At 42.2% G+C, this 27195-nt stretch overlaps 1 protein-coding gene across 4 annotated transcripts; it reads right to left on the bottom strand.

The window, feature by feature from the left end:
- Positions 1–231: 231 nt before the first annotated feature.
- Positions 232–25669, bottom strand: LOC129811572 (macoilin-2-like). 4 transcript variants are annotated; one of them, XM_055862984.1, is made up of 11 exons: positions 25355–25669; positions 20411–20552; positions 19507–19633; positions 9037–9160; positions 8267–8445; positions 7652–8156; positions 4595–4753; positions 3347–3529; positions 3148–3268; positions 2529–2703; positions 232–2393 (listed from the first exon to the last, which is right to left on the bottom strand). In XM_055862984.1, exons 1-11 carry the CDS (start codon positions 25453–25455, stop codon positions 2191–2193), a joined length of 2019 nt encoding a protein of 672 aa, XP_055718959.1. In that variant the 5' UTR covers positions 25456–25669; the 3' UTR covers positions 232–2190. The 4 variants fall into 4 exon arrangements, with proteins under 4 accessions (XP_055718959.1, XP_055718960.1, XP_055718961.1 ...); XM_055862985.1 differs by having other exon boundaries at positions 7652–8147; XM_055862986.1 differs by having other exon boundaries at positions 25376–25668.
- Positions 25670–27195: the final 1526 nt, after the last annotated feature.

Below are 27195 nucleotides of genomic sequence, written 5' to 3'. Positions count from 1 at the left end.
TTAGAGTGCAACCCCCCCCCCCCCCCCCCCCCAAAAGAAAAACACGCTGATGCACATTTAACCACACAGCTTAACATGAGTGAGCTGAGGACCAGAGGCTTTGTAAAACTGAAGAGATGGACACTGCCTCCTAGTGGGAGTGAGATGACCGTAACATTTAATTGCTCTTTCAGACTTAACCCTACTGCCTGATGATGTTTAAGTATTATGTCATAAAGGAACTCCCGACTGAACATTTGCAAGAAAATAATTTATTCCTTGTAAACCTCAGTGTTCAAGCCTAGCCGAGGTCAGACTTGGGGAGAAACAGAGCAATGACTGGGCATAATTTAAAAAAATAAAATAAACACTTTTTATACGTTCAACATCAGTTGAAGGACCAATTGACTAAACTAATCTGTACAAAAAGTTTCCATATACAGTAGGTCATAACACACAAATTACCATTTTCAGATGACAGCAAACCACATCAGGCTCAAGCTATTCCTCCCTGCAGGGAATGAAAATGAGGTTAAATAAAAAATAAATACCAAAGAGTAGTGAAGAAATTGTTGACTGTTCTTAACGCCTATGTCCCAGGCAGTAGCCAATACTGTAACATTTACAAAACTTTAAACTACGTAAACAGTCTACTTACAAACAGGTGAGCAGTTTCCCCACCTGCTTGACATACTTCAGACAAGTCAGAGGAGAATGTTTGTCAAACGCGTCAACCAATGTCTTTGCAGTATATTCCTAGAAAACCATTAATCCTTTCTTGGCAAATGGGCTGAAGTTGAGTTTTCAGCAAATAAAAAGGAGAAAGATTTATCATGCAGAATTCTGTGGGAAAAAAATGTAACGTTGATCATTTCCAGAGCCTCATTTCTTGTATAACTTACACACACAGGTCAGAGACACACACACACAGGTCAGAGACACACACATACAGGTCAGAGACACACAAAATCCATCAGCGGTTTTTCCTTCCAAACAGATTTTTTTTTTTTTTACCGTGCAATTAAGTCAAAACAATAACATAAGTAGGGACAATAGTTAAACGAACAGGAGTTTCCAGTAGAGAGATGTGTTATAGTTGGATGCAGTAGACTCCCATGCTGGGAGCCTGTTTGGAATAGACTTCGTAGTAAGGTTACCATATTAGACCATGCTAGACCAGACAAAAGTGGCCATATTGTCCGAACTGTTGAGAAAGTAGATAGGTTCAGAAAAGATAGCCTATGGTTAGGGTCCAGGTTATAATTGTATGTGGTTGGAAAGCCCTGTACTTCAGTCCTTTCTAGCATAGCAGGCTACTAACTCCAACAACTGAGGCCCTGTCTCAAGGCACTGTGATCATGACAATTTGCAAAAGACTATTCTGAGCTTAAAGAGAAGGCATATCATATATTAACTTCTCTAAAATACTGCCTTTGCTTAACACTTTTGGAAAGTATTGTAGAAATTAGGGTGCTTTTATAGAAATGTAATTTTGCAGATGATACTCAACATTTGGGGTTGTTGAGGATGGTTTACATTGACAGTAGTTTATCCCTTGTTATTCTAACATAACATCTTGGTACAGCTCTGTTCTCATCCCAGTGATTTTTTTCTTCAACTTTGTGGTAAGATCAACAAGTAAATAGGAGATCACACAATCCACGTTCAAACATAATAGAACCAATACCACAAAACCCCATGAACACCCAATGGAACGTTCAATTTGGTCTGATATTCACAACTGAAAAATACCATTGACAAAACAGGGCTAGAGTCCATACCAACGTACAGATTGTAACGTCCTACCATAAAAAAAAATGGGTATCCGCACTCAGCGATCAGAATTTCCAACATGGAAATAAGGGTGAGCGCTCCTAGCAGAGATCCACATCCCAGATTTTAAATGAATAAAACCAACACCAGAATTAACCAAGACCAGAGACCAACTAACAGGTGGAGTAGAAGGGGGAACTGAAACATCCTACATAAGTCCAATTCTGTAAGGTTTCACTAGAGATTTACCAAAAGAAAAAATAACTGGTTTACATGTGATGTCCCCTAGTCTTTAAAAAAAAACTACAATAAATAGTCCCAATTCAACATCCTTTGGACCTGGCAAGGAAAAACAAAACAAGTCACAGACCTTCCAAGCAGATCTGGAGGTCAGCTTTAAAAAAAATAAAAAAGAGAATGACTTGTTGGAGGGAGCGTTCACTTTTTGAGTGGCTGGTAGATGGAGGCATTTGGGTCCAGGCCGGAGGGACTTGTGTCCATGAACTTGGAGGAGTAGTGGGGGGCCACGGGAGTCATGTTGCTGCTGTCAGCTGTGTAGGAGATGCTGGGCATGACAGCCATCACCTCAGCTATTTTCTGCTTCAGGTCCTTGATCTCCTGGTCCTTCTGCGGGATCTGACCTGAGACAGACACACACAAAATGTCAGACAAGACATTCATGTCATGCAACCTATTCTACATCAATCACATACAGTAGGAAATAGGTGTGACTGAGGCAGTACTACAGAGGGGCTAGACCTAAGCTAGACACTGACCTTGTGCGATCTCCAGCTGTCTCTTGGCATCACCCAGTGCTGAGAACAGGTCCAGTTTGATGCGGGTCTCTGCAGACAGGCTGTTCTCCAGGTGCTGGGTCTTTTCCTGCATGGCCGACAGCGCTGACATCAGCACTTCTGTGTCCTTCTCATTCTCCTTGTACTTCTGGAGCTCCTGAGAGAGGAGAAGAACACGTCACTATAAGTGACATTGTCTGTGTGCCAGTGTACAGCAGGTGTGAATGAGTCATTTTACAGAGTTACAGTTCATAGAAGGAAATCAGGCATTTTAAATAAATTAGGCCGCAATATATGGATTTCACATGACTGGGCAGGGACGCAGCCATGGGTGGGCATAGGTCCACCCACTTGGGAGCCAGGTCCACCCAAATCAGAATGAGTTTTCCCCCATAAAAAGGGCTTTATTGCAGACAAATTCTCCTCAGTATTTCTGGACCAGGACATGTCACACAATGTCAATATGGAATGCCCTTAGTCTTCTTAAATAATTAGGGCTAATATTGGGCTGTATATAGAGTCAACATTTTAGCTACCTTAACCAAACATGTTCTTGACGTACTGTTTTCAACAAAACATACCCATCTTAACTGAACCTCACCTGCACGGTCATCTCCAGCTCTCTGAGCTGGTCTTCTTTGAGCTTGATGTCCATGGTTAGTTTCTTACACTCTGTCTCCAGCTCCGTGATCCGCCTCCTCATTGTATCTGTGCACTCCCCCCTGAGGAACAGACAGAGAGAACTCAACTAAACACAGATGTATTTATGAAATAGTTGTGGATATCTCTGGAGCCTATACCTGGATGCTGCTGCTAGAGCGACGGCTCTGGCTGCGGTGGCATCCTCCAGCTTCTTGCGTTTCTTCTCATCTGCAAGCTGTTTCTCTGCGTTGGCGTGGGCCTCCTGCTCAACTTTCAGCCTCTTTTCCAGCTGGCCCATGGTCTGCTTGTCCTTCTGCTTGGCCTGGATAGTGTTATGGAGTCTGCACACACACAGGAGCCACAGACCATGCAGCACCATGCTAGCCAGCAGCCAGTGAGATTCCATTCCACCCCCAGTGTGTGCACGCGTACTCTATCAGTACTAAAAGGTAGTCATTTTCATCATGTAAGTTAACAGTGTGGAGATGGTGAGAGGGCAGGATGACAGTTTGGTAATCAAGTAAACTTTTCAATAATTTCTTTGCACTAATCCTTAGCCTAGCATCATTTGCCTAGCTTTGAGCATAGCCAACAGAGTTATGTGCACCAGTCTCCACCAACAGACCGAACGAGTGAAACAGGCTCTCTTGAGCGGCAATAGGAATTAGCTGGTCATTAGGGGCAGGCTGGGAGGGCCTACATGTCACCTTTAATTGCATCAGATAATTAACTACCCATAACCACCGAGTTTGTGTCTGTATGTAAATGCTAACTACCATATTAGGGTGGTCTTAAATAATGCTCCTTACCAAGGACACCCAGGAGTCCCCAGCTGGTCAGTGATTACTTAATTGGCCAATTAAAGCAGCCAGATGCATAAGTGCTCTCTCTGCTGCCGTGATATGAAGCCTGCACTGAGAGGAGAAGCAGACAGGATCCCATCTGTAAACTTCACTATTATGACCAGTTCTCACGCCAGAATGTTTTAACCCAGAGTTATTTGTATTTCAGACTAGCTCTTGTCCCTAGACAAGCATTTTGACATGGACATTCCAAGCTCAGTCCTGGGTTTTCAAGCAGTGATAACCTTTAGGTCTGAACTAGGTCCCCTGAGTTTTTCCTGACTGCATTACCCTGACTAGGAAAAACCTCACGTGCTATCGGAAGTTCGGAGTGGGAAATTTCACATCAATGACCAAGTTACCCGAGTTGCGACATTTCCCATTTAACCAGAAGATGACATTTTTTGTCAATTACAAACTTATCAATGTGGATAATGTAGAAGGTTTGACCATATTGTCAAAATTAAGCAAGCTACCTAACTTTATTAGCAACGCTAGCCCCACTGGTCCCAGCAGGTGATCAGATCCAGTGGTCAATTCCTGACCTTAAACCTGCCCACTCACTTGTTCTGCAGCAGCTCGTTCTCCTGGCGCAGCTGGCCCAGTTCAGAGCGGATGGAGCGCTCAGCGCTGCCAAGGGAGCCGATCTGACTGCGCAGGTCCTGCTCCACCTGTCTGCTGGCCTGAAGGTCTGCCTTCAGCTTCTTCACATCCTGCTCCAGCCTGCAGTGGTAGAGGGGGAAAGGAAAGAAAATGAGGAAGGGATGAATAGAGAAGGATGAGAGAGACAATTTGATGAAGATTTGGTGTATGCGTTATGCAGAAACCGTAGGTTTTGGATCATCCACAATTCCTTTCTCCAGGCTTTGGTAAAGGTTTATATTGGTTTCATCTGATCATAAGACTGTTTCAGTAGAGCCATCTTTGTACTCAACTCTTTTCTGTGGAGTACTGCTGCGTAGTGGTTTGTATTTGGCCTAAGTATTACTGCTGTCAAAGCCTCCTGCTGATAACAGATTCTCCTTCAGCCCTCCATTCTGGCTGTTGGCCTGTCCCTGACAGTTGTTTTAGCGTTTGTCTGTCGTCAGTTGTTTTCCTTAGCCAATCAGGTCAATGCCGATTTGATATAGTCAGTGTTTTGATATTCCAAATTGTTGATTAAACTGTAATCATTTAACTATGTGTCGTTCTGAAATTTGATGAAATGTCTCCTTTGCGCTTTAAAATTACTTACTTTTCTTTCATACTAGACACAGCTTTTGTCTTTACAAGTGTACAATCAATTCAACACTAACCAGTAAGAAACACCCTTCAGCCAAAAGTGTATACAGCAAAAAACACATTTGGACTAAGCCTATAGGCTACTGTCTAGGGTTGGGACGATACCAGTATGGCGATAATTGTTTCCTTGCCACGATACTAACAAAACAAAGCTGATTTAACTTTTAGGAAAACGGCCCTAATGTTGGAAACAAACATGTTATCCAGTCATATTTATTTTACAAGCTATAGAAGACAATATTTTATATACACAGCAGGTTATTGAAGGACCGAAGTGTTAGGTCTGCTTTGCGGTTCCCTTTTTGCCATGGAAAAAATATTGCAATACTGGTATCGTCACAGCCCTACTACTGTCCAAATAATGTAGGTAGGGAAGCCCCAAGTTTGAGGTTGGCAAAAGCAGGGCACATGTTCCCATGACAACTTGCCACAAACACCATCATTCACTTGCCTTTCTGCTGATTTCACCAACAACCTTACACCCCCACACCAATATGTCTGTACAGCACCATCACACAGCCAGTTGTACAACTAAAAAGTCAAAAGGGTCAGACAAACAACTCAAAGTTCTCATTTTCAGCCAGCATAATTGTGGCAAACCATAGATTGTAACAGTCCAACTTTCTCACACCCCAGTCCAATGATATCACAGCTGAAACAGCTCAACTTAACGCCTATCTATGTGCAGCATGGTCCGTTTGAGGTCAGGGACTGTGGTATCTGATAAGGGAAGCACTCATCATGCACCAGCAAGTTACTGATACTTTGGCCTGAAAATATGAGAACTGTGACATCCAGGCATCCAGGACCTACTTCTGTTAATACATTAGTGTTGTCACAATACCAGTATTGCAATACTAGGAAGTAAGGAAGCAAAGGAAACAAATACATTTAGCAATTTCATGAGGAAAATGTTGGGGGGAAAACATCCGTGTCACCCAGAATCACATTTGTTTATTTTGCAAGCTATAGCTCACAATATTTTAGAAAAGTATGTTTTAAAAGGACCAGAGTTTACGCTTCGTATTTCCTTTTTTGCCAAGAGTTTAGGATAAAAAGAAACAGAATAAGGCTAAGCACAGGCAACATCCTAAAAGAAAACCTGGTTCAGTCTGCTTTCCAGACACTGGGAGGCACATTCACCTTTCAGCAGAACAATAACCTAAAAAACAAAGAAAAATAGAGTGGTACTTAGTAATGTGGTGTATTTGCCCCAAACATAACACTTTGTATTCAGAACAAAAGGTTTAATTGCTTTGCCACATTTTTGCAGTATTACTTTAATGCCTTGTTGCAAACAGGATGCATGTTTTGGAGAAGGAAAACAATTCTGTAAAGGTTTCCTTCTTTTCACTGTCAATTGGGTTAGTATTGTGGAGTAACTCAAATTTTGAGCCAACCTTAGTTTCCTCCCATCACAGCCATTAAACTCGAACTGTTTTTAAAGTCACCGTTGGCTTCATGGTGAAATACCTGAACAGTTTCCTTCCTCTCCGGAAAATGAGTTAGGAAATCTTAATGACTGGGTGTATTGTTACGCCATCCAAAGTGTAATGACTAACTACACCATGTTCAAAGGGATATTCAAGGTCTGCATTTTTACCCATCTACCAATAGATTCCCTTCTTTGCAAGGCATTGGAAAACCTCCCTGATCTTTGTAGTTGAATCACACTGTTTGAAATGTACTGCTCGACTGAGGAACCTGACAGACAATTGTATGAGTGGGGTACAGAACTTAGGTAGTCATTCAAAAATCATGGTAAACACTATTACAGAGTCCGTGCAACTTATTGTGTGACCTGTTAAGCAAATGTTTACTACTGAACCCATTTAGGCTTGCCATAACAAATGGGTTGAATACATTGTCTTAAAACATCTGCTTTCATTTTTAATTAATTGGTCAAAACTTTAAAAAAACATCATGTCACTGACATTATGGGGTATTGGGTATAGGCCAGTGACAAAACAATCTCAATTTAATCCATTTTAAATTCAGGCTAACACCAATGTGGAAAGGGGTGTGAATAGTTTCGGAAGGCACTGTAACTGATTAATATATGATAACGACAACTTATACTGGCATAAATGCAAGGACAGAAATAATGTTTTATGTCACACGATTTTGGACAAATCCGTCAAGACACCAACCATGAGAATGGGTTAAACACAGGCTTTAAATCAACTGGTGAATTTTATTGAATATAGCTATGATCCCCCATTATATCTTAATGTAGTGAAAAAAAAAAAAAAAGGTAGATCAATGACTTAACAGCTGTAACAATTTGTCCAGTGTAGGAAATCCTCAATGGTACCCTAGTTTATAGAAAGACCATCTTACCGTACGAGCGCCTCAGGTTTGCTTAGCTGATTGTTAGGGATGCAGTTGTCTGTTGGGTCCCTGTGGGAGCCTACTGCTGGGCCCTTCCCCGCTGCACACTTCTGCTTCTTCCCCCAGGAAAAGGAGGAAGGGGCTGATGGGACGCTGCCGTTGGTGGCGCAGTGTCCGCAGGGCAAGGAGTTGACTGCCGCGTTTCCGCTGGAGTTCTTGTAGTTTTTTGAGGAGGTGTTCTCGTCCTTCAGCAGCAGGTTCTCTGTGCTGCCCACCAGCTCTGTGGTGAGTCTCTTGTTGTTCATATGGTTCTCCATGTACTCCATCTCCTGGAGTTTAGAGTCTACCGATGATGGCAGGATGCTGTTGTGTTGCTTTTTGGCCTCGCGGCCCTCTTTCCCTTTATCTCTGTACTCCAGCTCCGGCAGCATAGCTGCCATTTTTTTACTGGCGGGGGCGCCATTCTGTGAGACTGGGGTGGAGTCCATCTCAGATATCCCTTTAGCTAATGCAGCTGAATGGAAGGTGGAAGTAAGAAAGGAGAGAATGAAAGAGTGAGATTAAACACATATTTGACCAACATCACTTGGACTGTGTCTGGAGCATCAGTTGTGTGCGTCTCACCTTCCTCTGCCTCCCTTTCCTGTCTCTGGAGCATCTGTTGCTCTGGTGGCAGGGCCTGCAGCAGGAGCTGCATGTAGAACTCATTCTCCTTCTGCACCACCTCCTGCCTTCTTAAGCGCATCTTATAGCTGACGTAGCTGTTGAATCCAAAGCCCAGTGTCACCACTGGGTAGCCAATGCTACAGAGAGATGGATAGAGTTCAGGGGGGTAAGTAAGTTCAGACAACACATCACCAAGACAATGATTCACAAGTTGAAAAGCATAGGTGCTATGAAAAAAGCCTTGAGATGAATATCACTCCAGAAAGTAAAGCTGGAGGAATGACTTGCTCTAATATCCTGCATTACTACATAACAGCTCAATATACAGGCTCAAATCTAAATCCACTCAAATGTCTTAAAGAGTATTTAGACTATAAATGGTGGTATTTTCAACCAAACAGTGGTGTATGACCTTACAGATCTTGGGCAGAAATATTCCATAAGCCATCTTAGAATATGTATGCTTTTTAATAATGCTACAGACTGAAATCAGCATGCACTCTCTTTGTGGAAAGTAGTGTCTGAGCTTGGGGGATATACAAACATCATTACTTGTATATTATGCTTAACAAGCGGAAATAATATTGTTTTCTAAGAGTCAAATGGGGCAGAACTTCCCTCCTTGGCCTGTGGGTCTGAGGCGGAATCTTAGTCCAGCTTCCTCACAGATCCACACATATAGCCTAGACAAAGATCCTGCCAGGGCTTGGACAAAACACTTAACTTACCAATGTGAAGCGAATGGGCGACACAAGTCGACATGGAAGTTCTTCAGGTCTTTGAATCTGATGGCTGCCTCTATGTACACAAAGAGTATCCAAAGAGACACTGTGGGGAGACAGACCCCCCTCTCTGTGGAAGAAAAATAACTATTAGAACAGAAAAGACTACTGGTCATAACCACACATCTACATAAAAAAAAATATATATATATACAGTGGGGCAAAAAAGTATTTGGTCAGCCACCAATTGTGCAAGTTCTCCCACTTAAAAAGATGAGAGGCCTGTAGTTTATCATTGGTACACAACTATGACAGACAAAATAAGAAAAAAAAATCCAGAAAATCACATTGTAGGATTTTAAATTTATTTATTTGCAAAATATGGTGGACAATAAGTATTTGGTCAATAACAAAAGTTTATCTCAATACTTTGTTATATACCGTTTGTTGGCAATGACAGAGGTCAAACGTTTTCTGTAAGTCTTCACAAGGTTTTCACACACTGTTGCTGGTATTTTGGCCCATTCCTCCATGCAGATCTCCTCTAGAGCAGTGATGTTTTGGGGCTGTTGCTGGGCAACACAGACTTTCAACTCCCTCCAAAGATTTTCTATGGGGTTGAGATCTGGAGACTGGCTAGGCCACTCCAGGACCTTGAAATGCTTCTTATGAAGCCACTCCTTCGTTGCCCGGGCGGTGTGTTTGGGATCATTGTCATGCTGAAAGGCCCAGCCACGTTTCATCTTCAATGCCCTTGCTGATGGAAGGAGGTTTTCACTCAAAATCTCACGATACATGGCCCCATTCATTCTTTCCTTTACACGGATCAGTCGTCCTTGTCCCTTTGCAGAAAAACAGCCCCAAAGCATGATGTTTCCACCCCCATGCTTCACAGTAGGTATGGTGTTCTTTGGATGCAACTCAGCATTCTTTGTCCTCCAAACACGACGAGTTGAGTTTTTACCAAAAAGTAATATTTTGGTTTCATCTGACATTCTCCCAATCTTCTGGATCATCCAAATGCGCTCTAGCAAACTTCAGACGGGCCTGGACATGTACTGGCTTAAGCAGGGGGACACATCTCGCACTGCAGGATTTGAGTCCCTGGCGGCGTAGTGTGTTACTGATGGTAGGCTTTGTTACTTTGGTCCCAGCTCTCTGCAGGTCATTCACTAGGTCCCTCCGTGTGGTTCTGGGATTTTTGCTCACCGTTCTTGTGATAATTTTGACCCCACGGGGTGAGATCTTGCGTGGAGCCCCAGATCAAGGGAGATTATCAGTGGTCTTGTATGTCTTCCATTTCCCAATAATTGCTCCCACAGTTGATTTCTTCAAACCAAGCTGCTTACCTATTGCAGATTCAGTCTTCCCAGCCTGGTGCAGGTCTACAATTTTGTTTCTGGTGTCCTTTGACAGCTCTTTGGTCTTGGCCATAGTGGAGTTTGGAGCGTGACTGTTTGAGGTTGTGGACAGGTGTCTTTTATACTGATAACAAGTTCAAACAGGTGCCATTAATAAAAGGTAACGAGTGGAGGACAGAGGAGCCTCTTAAATAAGAAGTTACAGGTCTGTGAGAGCCAGAAATCTTGCTTGTTTGTAGGTGACCAAATACTTATTTTCCATCATAATTTGCAAATAAATTCATTAAAAATCCTACAATGTGATTTTCTGGATTTTTTTTTCTCAATTTGTCTGTCATAGTTGAAGTGTATCTATGATGAAAATTACAGGCCTCTCTCATCTTTTTAGGTGGGAAAACTTGCACAATTGGTGGCTGACTAAATACTTTTTTGACCCACTGTATATATGCAGATTTACTTCCTCTGAACATGAAACCAGAGGTTTACAGGGTGGTCAGTACAGCAGCCTCCCTCACCAGACCAAGAACACAAACATCATGACAGCAGCAGAGTAGATTAGCTTTTGAGTGACGAAATGAGACACACACAGCCACAAAAGGGCAGCTTTTCAGTAGTGATAAGGAGGGCGGGATAGCTGTAACATTCTCCATCAAGAAAATCAGAAGTTGCCGATCAAACAGAAGGGGGAACTAACAAAGAGTAACTGAAATCAACCAAAACAGGTGTGGTCCTGAAAGACACTCAAAGTTGACTAGCAACAACAACTGGGATCCAAGACATCCACCACGAGCACCCACTAAATTTGCCAAAGAAGAGGAAAACAAAATAAAAACCCACATCAAACTTAAAGACACAACAACCTAAGGTGTTAACCCTCCACATCTCTCAAGACAACTGGAACACTGGGCCAGCCAAATTCTTTCTGACTAACGAGATGACAAGCCAGCACAGGTGTAAAACATACTGCCTAACAAGGTGACACCAATCGGTGCACCCAACATGCAACCTCAAAAATATAAATGGAAAAACCAAAGCCTGTAACAAATCGCAGTATTATTTTTGGACAATAGAGGAAAAAAATAATCTAGCATGAAATATACTGAAAGAGTGCCTTAACCCTCCTGCTGGGTTCCGGTCAAATTAGACCTATTTACAAGTTCTCTCTGAAAGATGTAGTTCATTTAATCTGATTGTCACAAGGTTCCATGACTGTCCACACAAAATAGATTTTGATCATTTTCATAAAATTGTGGGTGTTTTATTTAACTTTTGTACACCTGTGGTGTTCCTGGTCAAAAATTACCGGTCATTAGAAATTACTTGGTTAGACGATAATTAGTGTATAAAAATGAGTTCAGGCACATGCCCATTCAGATGGACACACTTCCTCTCCCAGACCCCACATGCATGTTTGTTTGAGCACTCGCACACACACACACACACACACCTCACTCCCCTTCTTGGCTTCCATGGCAACCCCCACGGGAACCTTTCCCCAATAGAATCTTTCCCCCACAGGAACCACACCTGTTGGCATTCTCACAAACAAACAATCGCAACATTGTTTCAATAATATATAGAACTTTTCTAACAGCTCTGGTATATAAAGCTTTTTTGAGACCTTGCTCACAATTCATTCTGTGGCAGCACAATGACCAAACGATATATTGTATGTGAGGCTCTTGATCATATCACTGGTGAGGAGGAGAGGCCAGGAAACTGACAGTGAAGATGCATTAGACGAGGAAGTGTCAGCAGTTGAAGACAACACAGAATATGATCCAGACCAAGAAATAACCGATGTGGAGCAATCCAGTGATGAGGAAGAGGGCCCTGCTGAGGTTGTTACATTCCGGTCAAAGAATGGGAATTTGTCCTGGTCGTCATCCCCACCTGAGAGGAGAGGGCGGCTGAAAATGATATCAGGATGACCCCAGGGCCAACGAGATATGCAATATCCCGGGTTGAATACATAAAATCCTGCCAATATTTAAAAATGTGAAAAGGTTTCAAAACAAATGTCCTTGTTAAACTTTGACACAAAGTAGTCTGTGATAAATAGCACAATATGTTTAATTGGGTATTTGTTATAGTCAAAATAATCCATACATTATGCTTTTTTAAAACTCAAAAACGAGTTGTATGAGCTCAGGTCATTTTTTTTAAATTTCACCTTTATTTAACCAGGTAGGCTAGTTGAGAACAAGTCCTCATTTACAACCGCGACCTGGCCAAGATAAAGCAAAGCAGTGCGACAGAAACACAGAGTTACACATGGAATAAACAAACGCACAGTCAATAACACAATAGAAAAGTCTATATACGGGCCTCCCGGGTGGCGCAGTGGTCTAGGGCACTGCATCGCAGTGCTAGCTGCGCCACCAGAGTCTCTGGGTTCGCGCCCAGGCTCTGTCGCAGCCGGCCGCGACCGGGAGGTCCGTGGGGCGACGCACAATTGTCATAGCGTCGTCCGGGTTATGGAGGGTTTGGCCGGTAGGGATATCCTTGTCCTCATCGCGCTCCATCGACTCCTGTGGCGGGCCGGGCGCAGTGCGCGCTAACCAAGGGGGCCAGGTACACGGTGTTTCCTCCGACACATTGGTGCGGCTGGCTTCCGGGTTGGAGGCGCGCTGTGTTAAGAAGCAGTGCGGCTTGGTTGGGTTGTGCTTCGGAGGACGCATGGCTTTCGAGCTTCGTCTCTCCCGAGCCCGTACGGGAGTTGTAGCGATGAGACAAGATAGTAATTACTAGCGATTGGATACCACGAAAATTGGGGAGAAAATGGGAAAAATTTATATTTAAGAAAAAAAAGAAAAGTCTATATACAGTGTGTGCAAATGAGGTAGGATAAGGGAGTTAAGGCAATAAATAGGACGTAGTGGCGAAATAATTACAACTAAGCAATTAAACACTGGAGTGATAGATGTGCAGAAGATGAATGTGCCAGTAAAGATACTAGGGTGCAAAGGAGCAAAAAAATATAATAATAATAATAATAATAATATGGGGGTGAGGTAGTTCGATGGGCTATATATAGGTGCAATGATCTGTAAGCTGCTCTGCAAACTACAAATACCTAGGTGTCTGGCTAGACTGTAAACTCTCCTTCCAGACTCATATTAAACATCTCCAATCAAAAATCAAATCTAGAATCGGCTTTCTATTCCGCAACAAAGCCTCCTTCACTCACACCGCCAAACTTACCCTAGTAAAACTGACTATTCTACCGATCCTCGACTTCGGCGATGTCATCTACAAAAAAGCTTCCAACACACTATCACAGTGCCATCTGTTTTGTTACCAAATCATCTTATACCACCCACCACTGCGACCTGTATGCTCCAGTCTGCTCAGTTCACGATAACAACATCCACCCGTAGCACACGTTCCAGCAGGTATATCTCACTGATCATCCCCAAAGCCAAAGTCTAACCCAGCTGATTTGTACGGGTCCAGGTTTTGTAGCTCTTTCAGAACATCTGCTGTCTGGATTTGGGTGAAGGAGAAGCTGGGGAGGCTTGGGCGAATAGCTGCGGGGGAGGCGGAGCTGTTGGCTGGGGTTGGAGTAGCCAAGAGGAAGGCATGGCCAGCCGTTGAGAAATGCTTATTGAAATGTTCGATTATCATGGATTTATCAGTGGTGACCGTGTTACCTAGCCTCAGTGTAGTGGGCAGCTGGAAGGAGGTGCTCTTATTCTCCATGGACTTTACAGTGTCCCAAAACTTTGGGGATTTAGAGCTACAGGATGTGAATTTCTGCTTGAAAAAGCTAGCCTTTGCTTTCCTGACTGACTGCGACTGTTCCTGACTTCCCTGAACAGTTGCATATCGTGGGGACTATTCAATGCTATTGCAGTCCGCCACAGGATGTTTTTGTGCTGGTCAAGGGCAGTCAGGTCTGGAGTGAACCAAGGGCTATATCTGTTCTTAGTTCTGCATTTTTTGAACGGGGCATGCTTATCTAAGATGGTGAGGAAATTACTTTTAAAGAATGACCAGGCATCCTCGACTGACGGGATGAGGTCGATATCCTTCCAGGACACCCGGGCCAGGTCGATTAGAAAGGCCTGCTCGCAAAAGTGTTTTAGGGAGCGTTTGACAGTGATGAGGGGTGGTCGTTTGACTGCGGACCCATAGCGGAGACAGGCAATGAGGCAGTGATCGCTGAGATCCTGATTGAAAACAGAGGAGGTGTAATTGGAGGGCAAGTTGGTCAGGATAATGTCTATGAGGGTGCCCATGTTTTCAGATTTAGTGTTGTACCTGGTGGGTTCCTTGATGATTTGTGTGAGATTGAGGGCATCTAGCTTAGATTGTAGGACTGCCGGGGTGTTAAGCATATCCCAGTTTAGGTCACCTAACAGAACAAATTCTGAAGCTAAATGTGGGTGATCAATTCACAAATGGTGTCCAGGGCACAGCTGGGAGCAGAGGGGGGTCGATAGCAGGCGGCAACAGTGAGAGACTTATTTCTGGAGAGGTTCATTTTTAAAATTAGAAGTTCAAACTGTTTGGGTATAGACCTATCACAGTGCCATCCGTTTTGTCACCAAAGCCCCATATACTACCCACCACTGCAACTTGTATGCTCTCGTTGGCTGGCCCTTGCTTCATATTCGTTGCCAAACCCACTAGATACAGGTCATCTATAAGTCTTTGCTAGTTAAAGCCCCACCTTATCTCAGCTCACTGGTCACAACAGCAGCACCCACCCGTAGCACGCACTCCAGCAGGTATATTTCACTGGTTACCCCCAAAGCCAATTTCTCCTTTGGCCGCCTTTCCTTCCAGTTCTCTGCTGCCAATGACTGTAACGAATTGCAAATAAATAAATAAATAGCTGAAGTTGGAGACTTTTATTTCCCACATCAACTATCTGAGCAGCTAACCGATCGCTGCAGCTGTACATAGTCCATCTGTAAATAGCCCACCCAATCTACCTACCTCATCCCCATACTGTTTTTATTTTATTTACTTTTCTGCTCTTTTGCACACCAGTATCTCTACTTGCACATCATCATCTGCTCATTTATCACTCCAGTGTTAATCTGCTAAATTGTAATTATTCGCTCCTATGGCCTATTTATTGCCTACCTCCTCATGCCTTTTGCACACACTGTATATAGACTTAATTTTTTCTACTGTGTCATGGACTTGTTTATTGTGTTATTGGCTTTTTTATTGTTTACTCCATGTGTAACTCTGTGTTGTTGTCTGTGTCACACTGCTTTGCTTTATCTTGGCCAGATTGCAGTTGCAAATGAGAACTTGTTCTCAACTAGCCTACCTGGTTAAATAAAGGTGAAATAAATAAAATAAAATAAAAATAGACTGCATCCAATTTGCTGAGTAGAGTGTTGGAGGCTATTTTGTAAATGACATTGCCGAAGTCAAGGATCGGTAGGATAGTCAGTTTTACGAGGGTATGTTTGGCAGCATGAGTGAAGGAGGCTTTGTTGTGAAATAGGAAGCCGATTCTAGATTTAATTTTGGATTGGAGATGCTTAATATGAGTCTGTAAGGAGAGTTTACAGTCTAACCAGACACCTAGGTATTTGTAGTTGTCCACATATTCTAAGTCAGAACCGTTCAGAGTAGTGATACTGGACGGGCGGGCAGGTGTGGGCAGTGATCGTTTGAATCATGCATTTAGTTTTACTTGTATTTAAGAGCAGTTGGAGGCCACAGAAGGAGAGTTGTATGGCATTGAAGCTCGCCTGGAGGTTAGTTAACACAGTGTCCAAAGGGCCAGAAGTATACAGAATGGTGTAGTCTTCGTAGAGGTGAATCAGAGAATCACCAGCAGCAAGAGCGACATCATTGATGTAATACAGAGAAAAGAGTCGGCCCGAGAATTTAACCCTGTGGCACCCCCGTAGAGACTGCCAGAGGTCCGGACAACAGGCCCTTCAATTTGACACAGTGAACTCTGTCTGAGAAGTAGTTGGTTTACCAGGCGATGCAGTCATTTGAGAAACCAAGGCTGTTGAGTCTGCCAAGAAGAAGGCAGTGATTGACAGAGTCGAAAGCCTTGGCCAATTCGATGAATACGGCTGCACAGTATTGTCAATGAGGCCTAAAGGCCATGAATAGCAAATAGAAGTTCAAAACTTGTAATGTTCACAAGAACTTAAGTTGATAAAAAGATCTAACACAACATTAGGTGATTATATATGTATTATTATGGATATATAACCAGCTATAATGGGGTGGTCATTTTGGACCGGGAACACAGAATTAATTAACAGGAAACGAACAAAACAGGAGGGTTAATAAGCCAAGTCATATTCATATCAACTGGAGGCAATAGAACATTTGGTCTTCTATAACAATAAGACACCAGAGTGTCCGCTATAGACTTCAGCTATTGGCCCAGATCATCCACATTTTAAAAATGTTATTCTGACCGGACATTTTGCGCTGCTTTGGTGAGACTCTTAGCTCTGTCTACATTGTTCTCTTGCTTTGTGTAAATATAACATTTATTGAAATGAGCAAAAGCAAATAGGAATTGGCAATAGTCAGAATGTCAACCACACACTGCCCTGCATTGGCTGAGCTAATTCTGATTGGAGTAATTGTTTGATAGTGATTTTTTAACTTATCCCATTCGGACAATTGAAATCTATATTCTGGTTGTCCACCATTTTTTTAAACTTGCCCTGGACAAGCATTAATGTCAAAGCCTGATGGTGTGGTGTATGCAGCAGGCGCTTGGGGTCTCTGCACTACTGTGGCATTTGGTCTCGTCAGGAGTTCAATTTGACACCGAAGCCCAACATGACCTGGTCAACAGGGGCTACTGCTAAATCGCACTGACACCTGTTACAGACATCCACAATCGCTTACTGACGCTGCACGGGATTCTGAGAAGTAAGCCGGCTCGTAAACATAACACGCGGCATGGGAACGTGGAATAAATCTGGTAACGCATGCTTCACACCCATTGCAGAGAAACACACACCAGTGTGTGTTCAGAGGTTACGAGGAGAGCTCGTCAATGTAGGTAACTCAAGTTGAGTGTATTCGGAAAGTATTCAGACCCCTAAATTTTTTCCACATTTTGTTACGTTACAGCCTTATTCTAAAATGGATTAAATTGTTATTTTTCCCTCAATCTACACACAATACCCTATTATGACAAATCAAAAACAGGTTGACATTTTTGCACATTTATTCAATTTAAAAAAAAAAACTGAAATATTACATTTACATAAGTATTCAGACACTTTACTCGGTACTTTATTGAAGCACCTTTGACAGCAATTACAGCCTTGAGTCGTCTTGGGTATGATGCTACAAGCTTGGCACACCTGTATTTGGGGAGTTACTCCCATTCTCTGCAGATCCTCTCAAGCTAGGTCACTTCTCTCCAAAGATTTTCAATTGGGTTCAAGTCCAGGCTCTGGCTGGGTCACTCAAGGACATTGAGACTTCTCCTGAAGCCACTCCTGCGTTTTCTTGGCTATGTGCTTCGGGTCGTTGTCCTGTTGGAAGGTGAAACTTTGCCCCAGTCTGATGTCCTGAGCAGGTTTTCATCAAGGATCTTTCTGTACTTTAATACATTCATCTTTCCCATGATCCTGACTAATCTCCCAGTCCCTACTGATGAAAAACATCCCCACAGCATGATACTGCCACCACCATGCTTCACCATTGGAATGGTGCCAGGTTTCCTCCAGACTGATGCCTGGCATTCAGGCCAATCTTGTTTCTCATTGTGTCACGTTCCTGACCTGTTTTCTGTTAGTTTTATGTGTTAGTTGGTCAGGACGTGAGTTGGGTGGGCATTTCTATGTTTTCTGTTTCTATGTTCGTTTATTGGGTTGCCTGGTATGGCTCTTAATTAGAGGCAGGTGTTTGGCGTTCCTCTAATTAAGAGTCATATTTAGGTAGGCGTTTTCACAGTGTTCGTTGTGGGTGGATGTCTCCTGTGTTTGTGTATATGTTTGCACCATACGGGACTGTTTGCGGTTTGTTCGTTTTATGTAGTCTGTTCCTGTTCATTGCGTTCTTCACGTTATATGTAAGTTCGTCGTTCAGGTCTGTCTGCATCGTTTATTTGTTTTGTTTGTTTATGCAAGTTTAGTTTGGTTTTCCGTCGTGTTCAATAAATCATGTCATTTCACTACGCTGCGCCTTGGTTCGATCACTACTCCTCCTCTTCTGATGAAGAGGAGGAGGACTGCCGTAACACATTGTCAGAGTCCTTTAGATGCCTTTTGGCAAACTCCAAACAGGCTGTCATGTGCCTTTTACTGAGGAGTGGCTTCCATCTGGCCACTCTACCGTAAAGGCCTGATTGGTGTTGTGCTGCAGAGATGGTTGTCCTTCTGGAAGGTTCTCCCATTTCCACAGAGGAACATTGGAAGAGTGACCATCGGGTTCTTGGTCATCTCCCTGACCAGGGCCCTTTCCCCCGATTGCTCAATTTGGCCAGGCAGCCAGCTCTAAGTAGAGTCTTAGTTTTCTAAACTTCTTCCATTTAAGAATGATGGAGGCCACTGTGTTCTTGGGGACCTTCAAATGCTGCAGAAATGTTTGTACTCTTCCCCAGATCTGTGCCTCGACACAATCCTGTCTCGGAGCTCTAGGGACAATTCCTTCGACCTCATGGCTTGGTTTTTGTTCTGACATGCACTGTCAACTGTGGGACCTTCTATAGACAGGTGTGCCTTTCCAAATCATGTCCAATCAATTGAATTTACCGCAGGTGAACTCCAATCAAGTTGTAGAAACATCTCAATGGAAACAGGATGCACCTGAGCTCAATTTCGAGTCTCAGAGCAAAGGGTCTGAATACATATGTAAATATGGTATTCTTTATTGATTTTTGTATATACATTTTCAAATAAAATGTAGAAAAAGGGAAGGGGTCTGAATACTTTCCCGAATGCACGGTATGTTCTCTGTGTATACTATAGCTGGTGCCTCACTCCAGGAAATAGTATTGTGAGATTTGATCCTGTGAACCTCCTGTCACTAGTCCCATTTCTTTACAGCTAGGCTTAAATAGTTCAATACAGTGATCATAGTCTGTATACCCACACACTAATTCACTGTAATCGTTAAGTTCTTTCCCCTCATTAAAAGGCAGGTGAGTAAGAAGGCTTACCTGTGTGCCACACGTACTGCACCCACACGTAGGTACTGGCAGCGAAGAACAGCCATTGTACTGGGATGAAGAGCAGGCATATGGTGTCAGAGGTAAGCGCCACACACACAAAGAACAGAGAGAATGCCTGGAAGAGAGGAGATGTGAGGGGGGTAAGTAGGAGATCTGCCAAAAAGCAGAAAAACACATTGCTACCAACAATGAGAGATGTGGGTCACATATTATCCACATCAACATTTATTGCTTGATGATTAAATCACAAGTTAAACACAACAAATCTGCAAAAGACATCAAAGCCTCCACTTAAATTGACTACGCTACTTTATTTTTTTAAATATTTCTTTTACAATTCGCAAGTCTGAAAAAAAGTCGCCCGAGCCCTCCCGCTAGAATGAACAACATGCATCTTCTAGTGATCTATTGATAGGACAGGCACCTGTCAGTCAAAGTGAGTGATGACAAGGAAACACTGCTGGTTTGACAGTCTGCTGTCTCTCTCGCCTCCTGGTACTTGGGTGTTTTTTGTTGTGTACTCTGTGGTTGCAGTCAAATTTCTTTACACGGAGGGAGAGAATGACGCTCCATCGTCTATGTGAGTCAATTTTCTATCACTTGTTTCATATGTAGCCACGAAGTTCTGGCGTATAGGCTTACTGTGATTTGATTGACAAACAGCAAGCTTTTTCTACTTTGCTAGCTACTCCATGTGCTTGTGGAAAACACTGATTCGGGAGCAGGTGGTGGAAAAACAAGGCAGAGCTAGAGAAGGACTTAGGCTAGATGGAGCTTATAGAGAACAACATAGGCCTGCTCTTTAAACCACAAATCTAGTTAAATAAAAGGTTAACTAAATAAAATAAATAAAGATCAGTCAGGCCCACCCAGGAGACAGCCAGACACTCACCAGCCCCTGGTATCTGAAGGAGTCGTACACACTTCTGATGAAGAGCCAGAAAGGCCACAGGTACTCAAATCTGAACTCGAGCACAAAGTCTGCCAACAGCACCAGAGCCCACACCACAAGGAACTTCAGGTACAGGAAGGTACTGGATGAGAGAGAGAGAGACATTCATGAGTTTGTGTCCAACACCACAACCATTTTTCAATAAGACTGGATTGTGTCAAGGTGGGGCTTTAAAAAGCACCTGATCAAAAACTCAAGGATTAGCTACTCCACCTCTAACCTATTCCCAGACGTCAACTACCTTAAGCGCCTACTGACGCTAGTATTTTCTGTCTGGGGGAGTTTTGCTAAGAGCCCCGACACACATTCTGAACATTAAAATGCAGTGCTGGTGGTACGGTTTCGAAAAAATCAGGGCCAAGATCACAGGAAAGCAAGTCATGCACACAGAATTTCAATCACGGGTGACTTCATGTTTCATTTGCAGTCTGGGAAAGTATCAACAGCCAACCATACAATCTGATATTTCAACTGATTTTTGTTTAGAAACATTTTATAAAACCATCTCAATGATGACAATAGCCTTAACATATGAAACCGTTTCAAATGTAATATTCCCCTCCAGAAATGAGCCCAATAACATTCATGAAAAGTCAAATGTTTAGGTAGTGTACATGCTTCATATTGTAGGCATTTGTGCTATTTTAGCATAAAGCATCATCAACTGTAACCTGATGCAGCATTGTGGCTAGACTGGCTACATGGCTGAAGCATGGGGTTGATCATCTGCATTGTTTACCCCAATGGTTGAATCATTATCTAGAGCAGGCTAAATATTTTCTTGTTGCTTGTTTAAATCTCCTAAATAAAAACTCCCACTAGCCTAATAAAATTTGTAGATTTTTTGACTGTTTATAAATAGTGTAATTGTGTGAATTTAGGCCTACCATTTATGCACTCCAATGGCCATGAGGCGCTTCAGCGGTAACTTTTTTTCTTGTCAAGCCAGACACTCATAAAATCCCACCAATTTAGCAAATAATTTGGGTTGAGAAAAAAAAATCTAACAGCACCGGAATGCTGGGATCTCGCTCTTTTCAATAATTGCCATCAAAACGGTTGCCTTTTCCCCAAGATTGCATGTAATGTTGTGAAGTGACTGGGTTTATTAGAACACATTTATTTCCATGGAGAGCAGGAGTTGCACACTTGCCAGCTGACAGTTCATATTCCACTGATAACATAGGTCATTTATGGACAACCTTTTCTCAATAGGGGGGCGCCATTTCGACTTTGTAAAAAAACGTTCCCAAATTAAACTGCCTCGTACTCAAGTCTTGCTCGTACAATATGCATATTATTATTACTATTGGATAGAAAACACTCTCTAGTTTCTAAAACCGTTTGAATTATATCTGTGAGTAAAACAGAACTCATTTTGCAGCAAACTTCCTGTCAGGAAGTGAGAAATCTGAAATCGGGCACTCTGTTCCAGGGTCAGTTTATTAATTTGCATGTAATCTATGGGTCGACATGCACTGCATACGCCTTCCCCTAGATGTCAGTAAGCAGTGAGAATTGGAATGGGGTGTCTAGGTAGATCTGAGGCCGTACAAAAGCTCTTGGAACCGGGTGTTCAGTCTTTTCAACGTTCGTCATGACGCAAGACAGACCTCAGGATTGCATTCTGAAAAGCTCTCGTTATAGGCGTTAGATATATCCGGATCTGATTTTATTCGATATAGGTGTTAAAAACATCATAATGTAGTTATTTTAAACCGAGTTATATCAGTTTATATCAGTATATTGCGATTTTCGGTATTTTATTTGTGCTGCGTTATGGTGAGTTGGACACGTCTTCGCCACATGGCTAATGTTTGCTGCTAATTCCAAAGTTGAAGACGACAATCTACAACTGAGCAACGATTATTCTGGACAAAGGACAACTTGCACAAGATTCTGATGGAAGCTCATCAAATAGTAAGAACTATTTATGATGTTAATTCGTTGTTCTGTTGAAAAATGTTAAACTATTATTCCGCCATTAATTTCGGTGCGGTCTCGCTTTAACGCACGCTGTATGTCGTAGTAACGTTAATTTTAAAAATCTAACACAGCGGTTGCATTAAGAACTAATGTATCTTTCATTTGCTGTCCAACCTGTATTTTTTAGTCAAGTTTATGATTAGTTATTGATTAGATTAGGTGCCTCTCCCAAGATTTCACCTGACATTTTGTTTGCATTTTGGCTACTATTCATATTGTATAACCACGATTTGTGCCGCTAAATATGCACATTTTCGAACAAACCATATATGTATATTGTGTAATTTGATGTTATAGGACTGTCATCTGAAGAAGTTTGAGAAGGTTAGTGAATAATTTTATATCTTTTGCTGGTTTATTCGTTATCGCTACTGTTGGCTTGAATCAATGCTGTTGTGTGTATGGCTATTGTAGTAAGCTAATATAATGCTATATTGTGTTTTCGCTGTAAAACACTTAAATCTGAAATATTGGCTGGATTCACAAGATCTTTGTCTTTCATTTGCTGTACACTGTATATTTTTCATAAATGTTTTATGATGAGTATTTAGGTAATTCACGTTGCTCTCTGTAGTTATTCTAGTTGCTTTGGTGAGTTGTGATGGTGGCTGCAATGTAAAACTATGATTTATACCTGAAATATGCAAATTTTTCGAACAAAACATATGCTATACAATAAATATGTTATCAGACTGTCATCTGATGAAGTTGTTTCTTGGTTAGTGACTATTTATATCTTTATTTGGTCGAATTTGTGATAGCTACCTATGCAGTAAAAAAATGGTGGAGAAAAAAAAGTTGTCTTTTGCTATCGTGGTTAGCTAATAGAAATACATATTGTGTCTTCCCTGTAAAACATTTTAAAAATCAGAAATGATGGCTGGATTCACAAGATGTGTATCTTTCATCTGGTGTCTTGGACTTGTGATTTCATGATATTTAGATGCTAGTATTTACTTGTGGCGCTATGCTAGGCTATGCTAGTCAGCTTTTTTACTGATGAGGGTGCTCCCGGATCCTGGATGAGTACCAAGTAAAAGTTAACAGATTTGGGAATTAATCCATTTTTTAAAACAATTATATAGACTTCAGAATAGCATTATTACAATGACAAATGATGCGTAAATAATTGTCATGTCTTGACAAGCAAGCAGCTACACTGAACAAAAATATAAACACAACTTGTAAAGTACTGGTCCCATGTTTCATGAGCTGATATAAAAGATCCCAGAAATGTTCCATATGCACAAAAAGTGTATTTCTCTTAGATTTTGTGCACACATTTGTTTACATCCTTGTTAGTGAGCATTTCTGCTTTGTCAAGATGATCCATCCACCTGACAGGTGTGGCATATCAAGAAGCTGATTAAACAGAAGTATTGTTACATAGGTACACATTGTGCTGGGGACAATAAAAGGCCACTAAAATGTGCAGTTCTCTCACACAACGCCACAGATGTCTCAAGTTGAAGGCGCATGCAATTGGCATACTGACTGCAGGAATGTTCATCATAGCTGTTGTCAGAGAATAGAATGTTCAACATCATTTTTGAGAATTATGCAGTTCACACGCATCCAACCGTGGGCGAAACTAACTGCTGACAACCCTACGGAGAAGGGTTTGAGAGCTATTCCACCTCAACAGATTACTAGCTGCAGGTGTTACATGGAGAGGTGCTTGCTGTCACAGGTAAAAACAGGGCAGATGCATGCAGACTAAGCTTTTTTATGTAACTAGTGTAGGCCTAAAAAGGCAGAGGTAGCGGTCCTGCTGCTGGGTTGTTGCCCTCCTATGGCCTCCTCCACGTCTCCTGATGTACTGACCTGTCTCCTGGTAGCGCCTCCATGCTCTGGACACTACGCTGACAGACACAGCAAACCTTCTTGCCACAGTTTGCATTGATGTGCCATCCTGGATGAGCTGCACTACCTGAGCCACTTGTGTGGGTTGTAGACTCCGTCTCATGCTACCACTAGATTGAGAGCACCGCCAGCATTCAAAAGTGACCAAAACATCAGCCAGGAAGCATAGGAACTGAAAAGTGGTCTGTGGTCACCACCTGCAGAATCACTCCTGTTTTGGGGGGTGTCTTGCTAATTGCCTATAATTTCCACCTTTTGTCTATTCCATTTGCACAACAGCATGTGAAATTTATTGTCAATCAGTGTTGCTTCCTAAGTGGACAGTTTGATTTCACAGAAGTGTGATTGACTTGGAGTTACATTGTGTTGTTTAAGTGTTCCCTTTATTTTTTTGAGCAGTGTATATTTAAGTATTGATCCAATCAGAAATAACTTGATTCCAAAGCCTGGCCTCTGATCCACTCTGTTGGTGAAGTTCATCATAAACTTCCTTCACCATGGAGTTTAGTTCACTAACACCCCCCACCCTTCCCAATTTGTCAGTTTCCCACTGACGTATTAAAGGGTTACACCTGCAAATAAGGTGCTGTTTGAAAAGGGTCATATACATTGACCTTTTTTTTTTATAGGTAACATAACAGCTCCTGTCTGAAATTGGTATAACTGTTCCATACCCCAGCTAGGGGGCTGTCTTAGTAGGGTGAATTTAGCTAGCTACTGGAGACAATATGGGATACATAGTTAATCGAGATGCCTAATTGAAGCAGGGGAGTTAAAGACAGCCCTAGGCTATGGTTTGGGGCCTATCAATGGGTAGTAGCCTAACGTTACTCCAAAGATAATTTACACCTCTCCAGTTATCTATGCTAATATGTCCACAAATATACTAGTTAACTTACCTACTTGATATCTAGCCAATTTCACTTGACTGCGAGTGTCAGTGTGACATTTTACATTTATGAGAGACACAGTAGCTAGCTAACTAGATACTCGCACACAACCCAGCCATGCAATGAAGGAGTCTTACAAACCAACCCATCGCTTGGCTTCATATACCTGCCGTATATGCCCTCGGTGATTCGGTTCCGTTTTAACGGCCGTCGGAGTTTACTGCATTCCGCATTGCGCCGCTTCATCCTCCTCTCCTTCGCTGTAGCTTTTGATTTCCTACTGTAATCTTATCCAGTTTTCTTGCATGGCAAGACAAAGACAACAAATTAAGTCCCTGTGCAATATCGCTGTAATTATTTTTCTACTGGAAACATAAATAATTAAAACTCTCTTTAAGAACCTCCTCTTTTCTCTCAGCGCAAGCTTGCGCTATAATTTACGTCTGTCAGGTTATGAGACAGACAATTTATCCAATCACTTTATTTGCCAACGCTTCTTATTTTGATTGACGCAAAGATGAGCCATTTATATTGCTCGTGCCCACCAAAGACGAGCGAACGAGGAGGGGCCGTGTTCGAGAGGATCAAAACTGTAATGTATCGAGGGTAAATTGTGACTGACTGACCGATCTACAAATAATGAGTAGTTATTTATAATCAAATGTTTCTTGTAGATCAGGCAGTCGGCCGTCGCCTGTATTGTCGGCTGCAACGTCGAACTAGCCCAGGGAGTTCTATTAACCTGAGCAGCTGTACATGTGTGTCGTGAACAACATTTAGCGTGAGCAGCAATAGTGGAATTGGAATGAAAACATGCCACAATTGTACTAGATAATGCTCAACCAGGTTGGAATTTTATTATAAAAACTCAACAAAAGATAATTAGGCCTAACAGTTAATCGCATTGTGGATGTATTTGAATTCAGAATTGCATTGGGGGCATGCGTACAGCCTGACCTATGGATGGGGTATCAGCCTACTCAGTGACACCCACAGAACACAATTCTAAGGAATTTACACACATATTAGCACCATAGTTCTTATTGCAGGATTTTGACTCTGGGAAATCACCATCCCAGTCTATTGTGTGTATTGGACATTCAAAGTGCACTGTACAGCCTAAACAATGCATTGTGCACCAGTGGCGGTCAGAGATGTTTATTACAGCATATTGGATGACTGTCATTCATATTCCATTCACCCAGTTTGGTATAACAGCGATAGGTTTAGGCTACTACGTGAAACTCAAATTTTCACTATACCCGTCATGAAGTTGCTACAACCTAGCCTACAACGTTACAACGTGGGTGCACACAGGTCGAGAGAAAATTGAGGTGACAGACAGTGACACATGTACAGACAGTGGCACATTACATTTCACCTTTCACACTCTTGCCTGCATCTAGCTGATCTAGGGTGTAATCATTAGTCCAACAGTGGCAAAAGAGAGTTTATATTGGACACATTCGGGTATGTTTATCCCCGTTCCGTTTGCTTCCATTTAAGAAATGTTTTTAAACAGAATCTACGGAATGAATGTACCCCTGATCACGAGTAATTACAGTTCCTTTTCATAACAGCCACGATGTATTCCTTCTTGCATCTATGCGCTTTCCTCCTCTCACCTTTTCCCTTCACTTGTTGACTTAAATTTTTGAGACGAAAAAACCTTTCCAAGCCAAACCATATCAAAACCGCTACACACAGCCTACATCATTGTCACCATATTAGCTAAAGTGATGTCATAGTCAAAATAACGAATAGAACTAATGCGTTAGTAAACCCGCTAGAATCATAAAGTAACGTTACAGTGTACAGTCAGTAAGCAGTTTAGCACTTATACTGGTGGGCCATGTTGGCAATAAATTAGTAAAACCTAAAGCCTACCTTGACTTGGAAGAGTTCCAGTGTTGTGTTGGATAGTCATAGCCATCTATCTAACATAGACTTCCTCTGTTTGAGCAGGGTATTTGAGTAGGCAAAACT

The sequence above is a fragment of the Salvelinus fontinalis genome, chromosome 15 (assembly GCF_029448725.1).
Source record: "Salvelinus fontinalis isolate EN_2023a chromosome 15, ASM2944872v1, whole genome shotgun sequence".
NCBI lineage: Eukaryota > Metazoa > Chordata > Actinopteri > Salmoniformes > Salmonidae > Salvelinus > Salvelinus fontinalis.
This window is presented reverse-complemented; position numbering and strand designations above follow the sequence as displayed.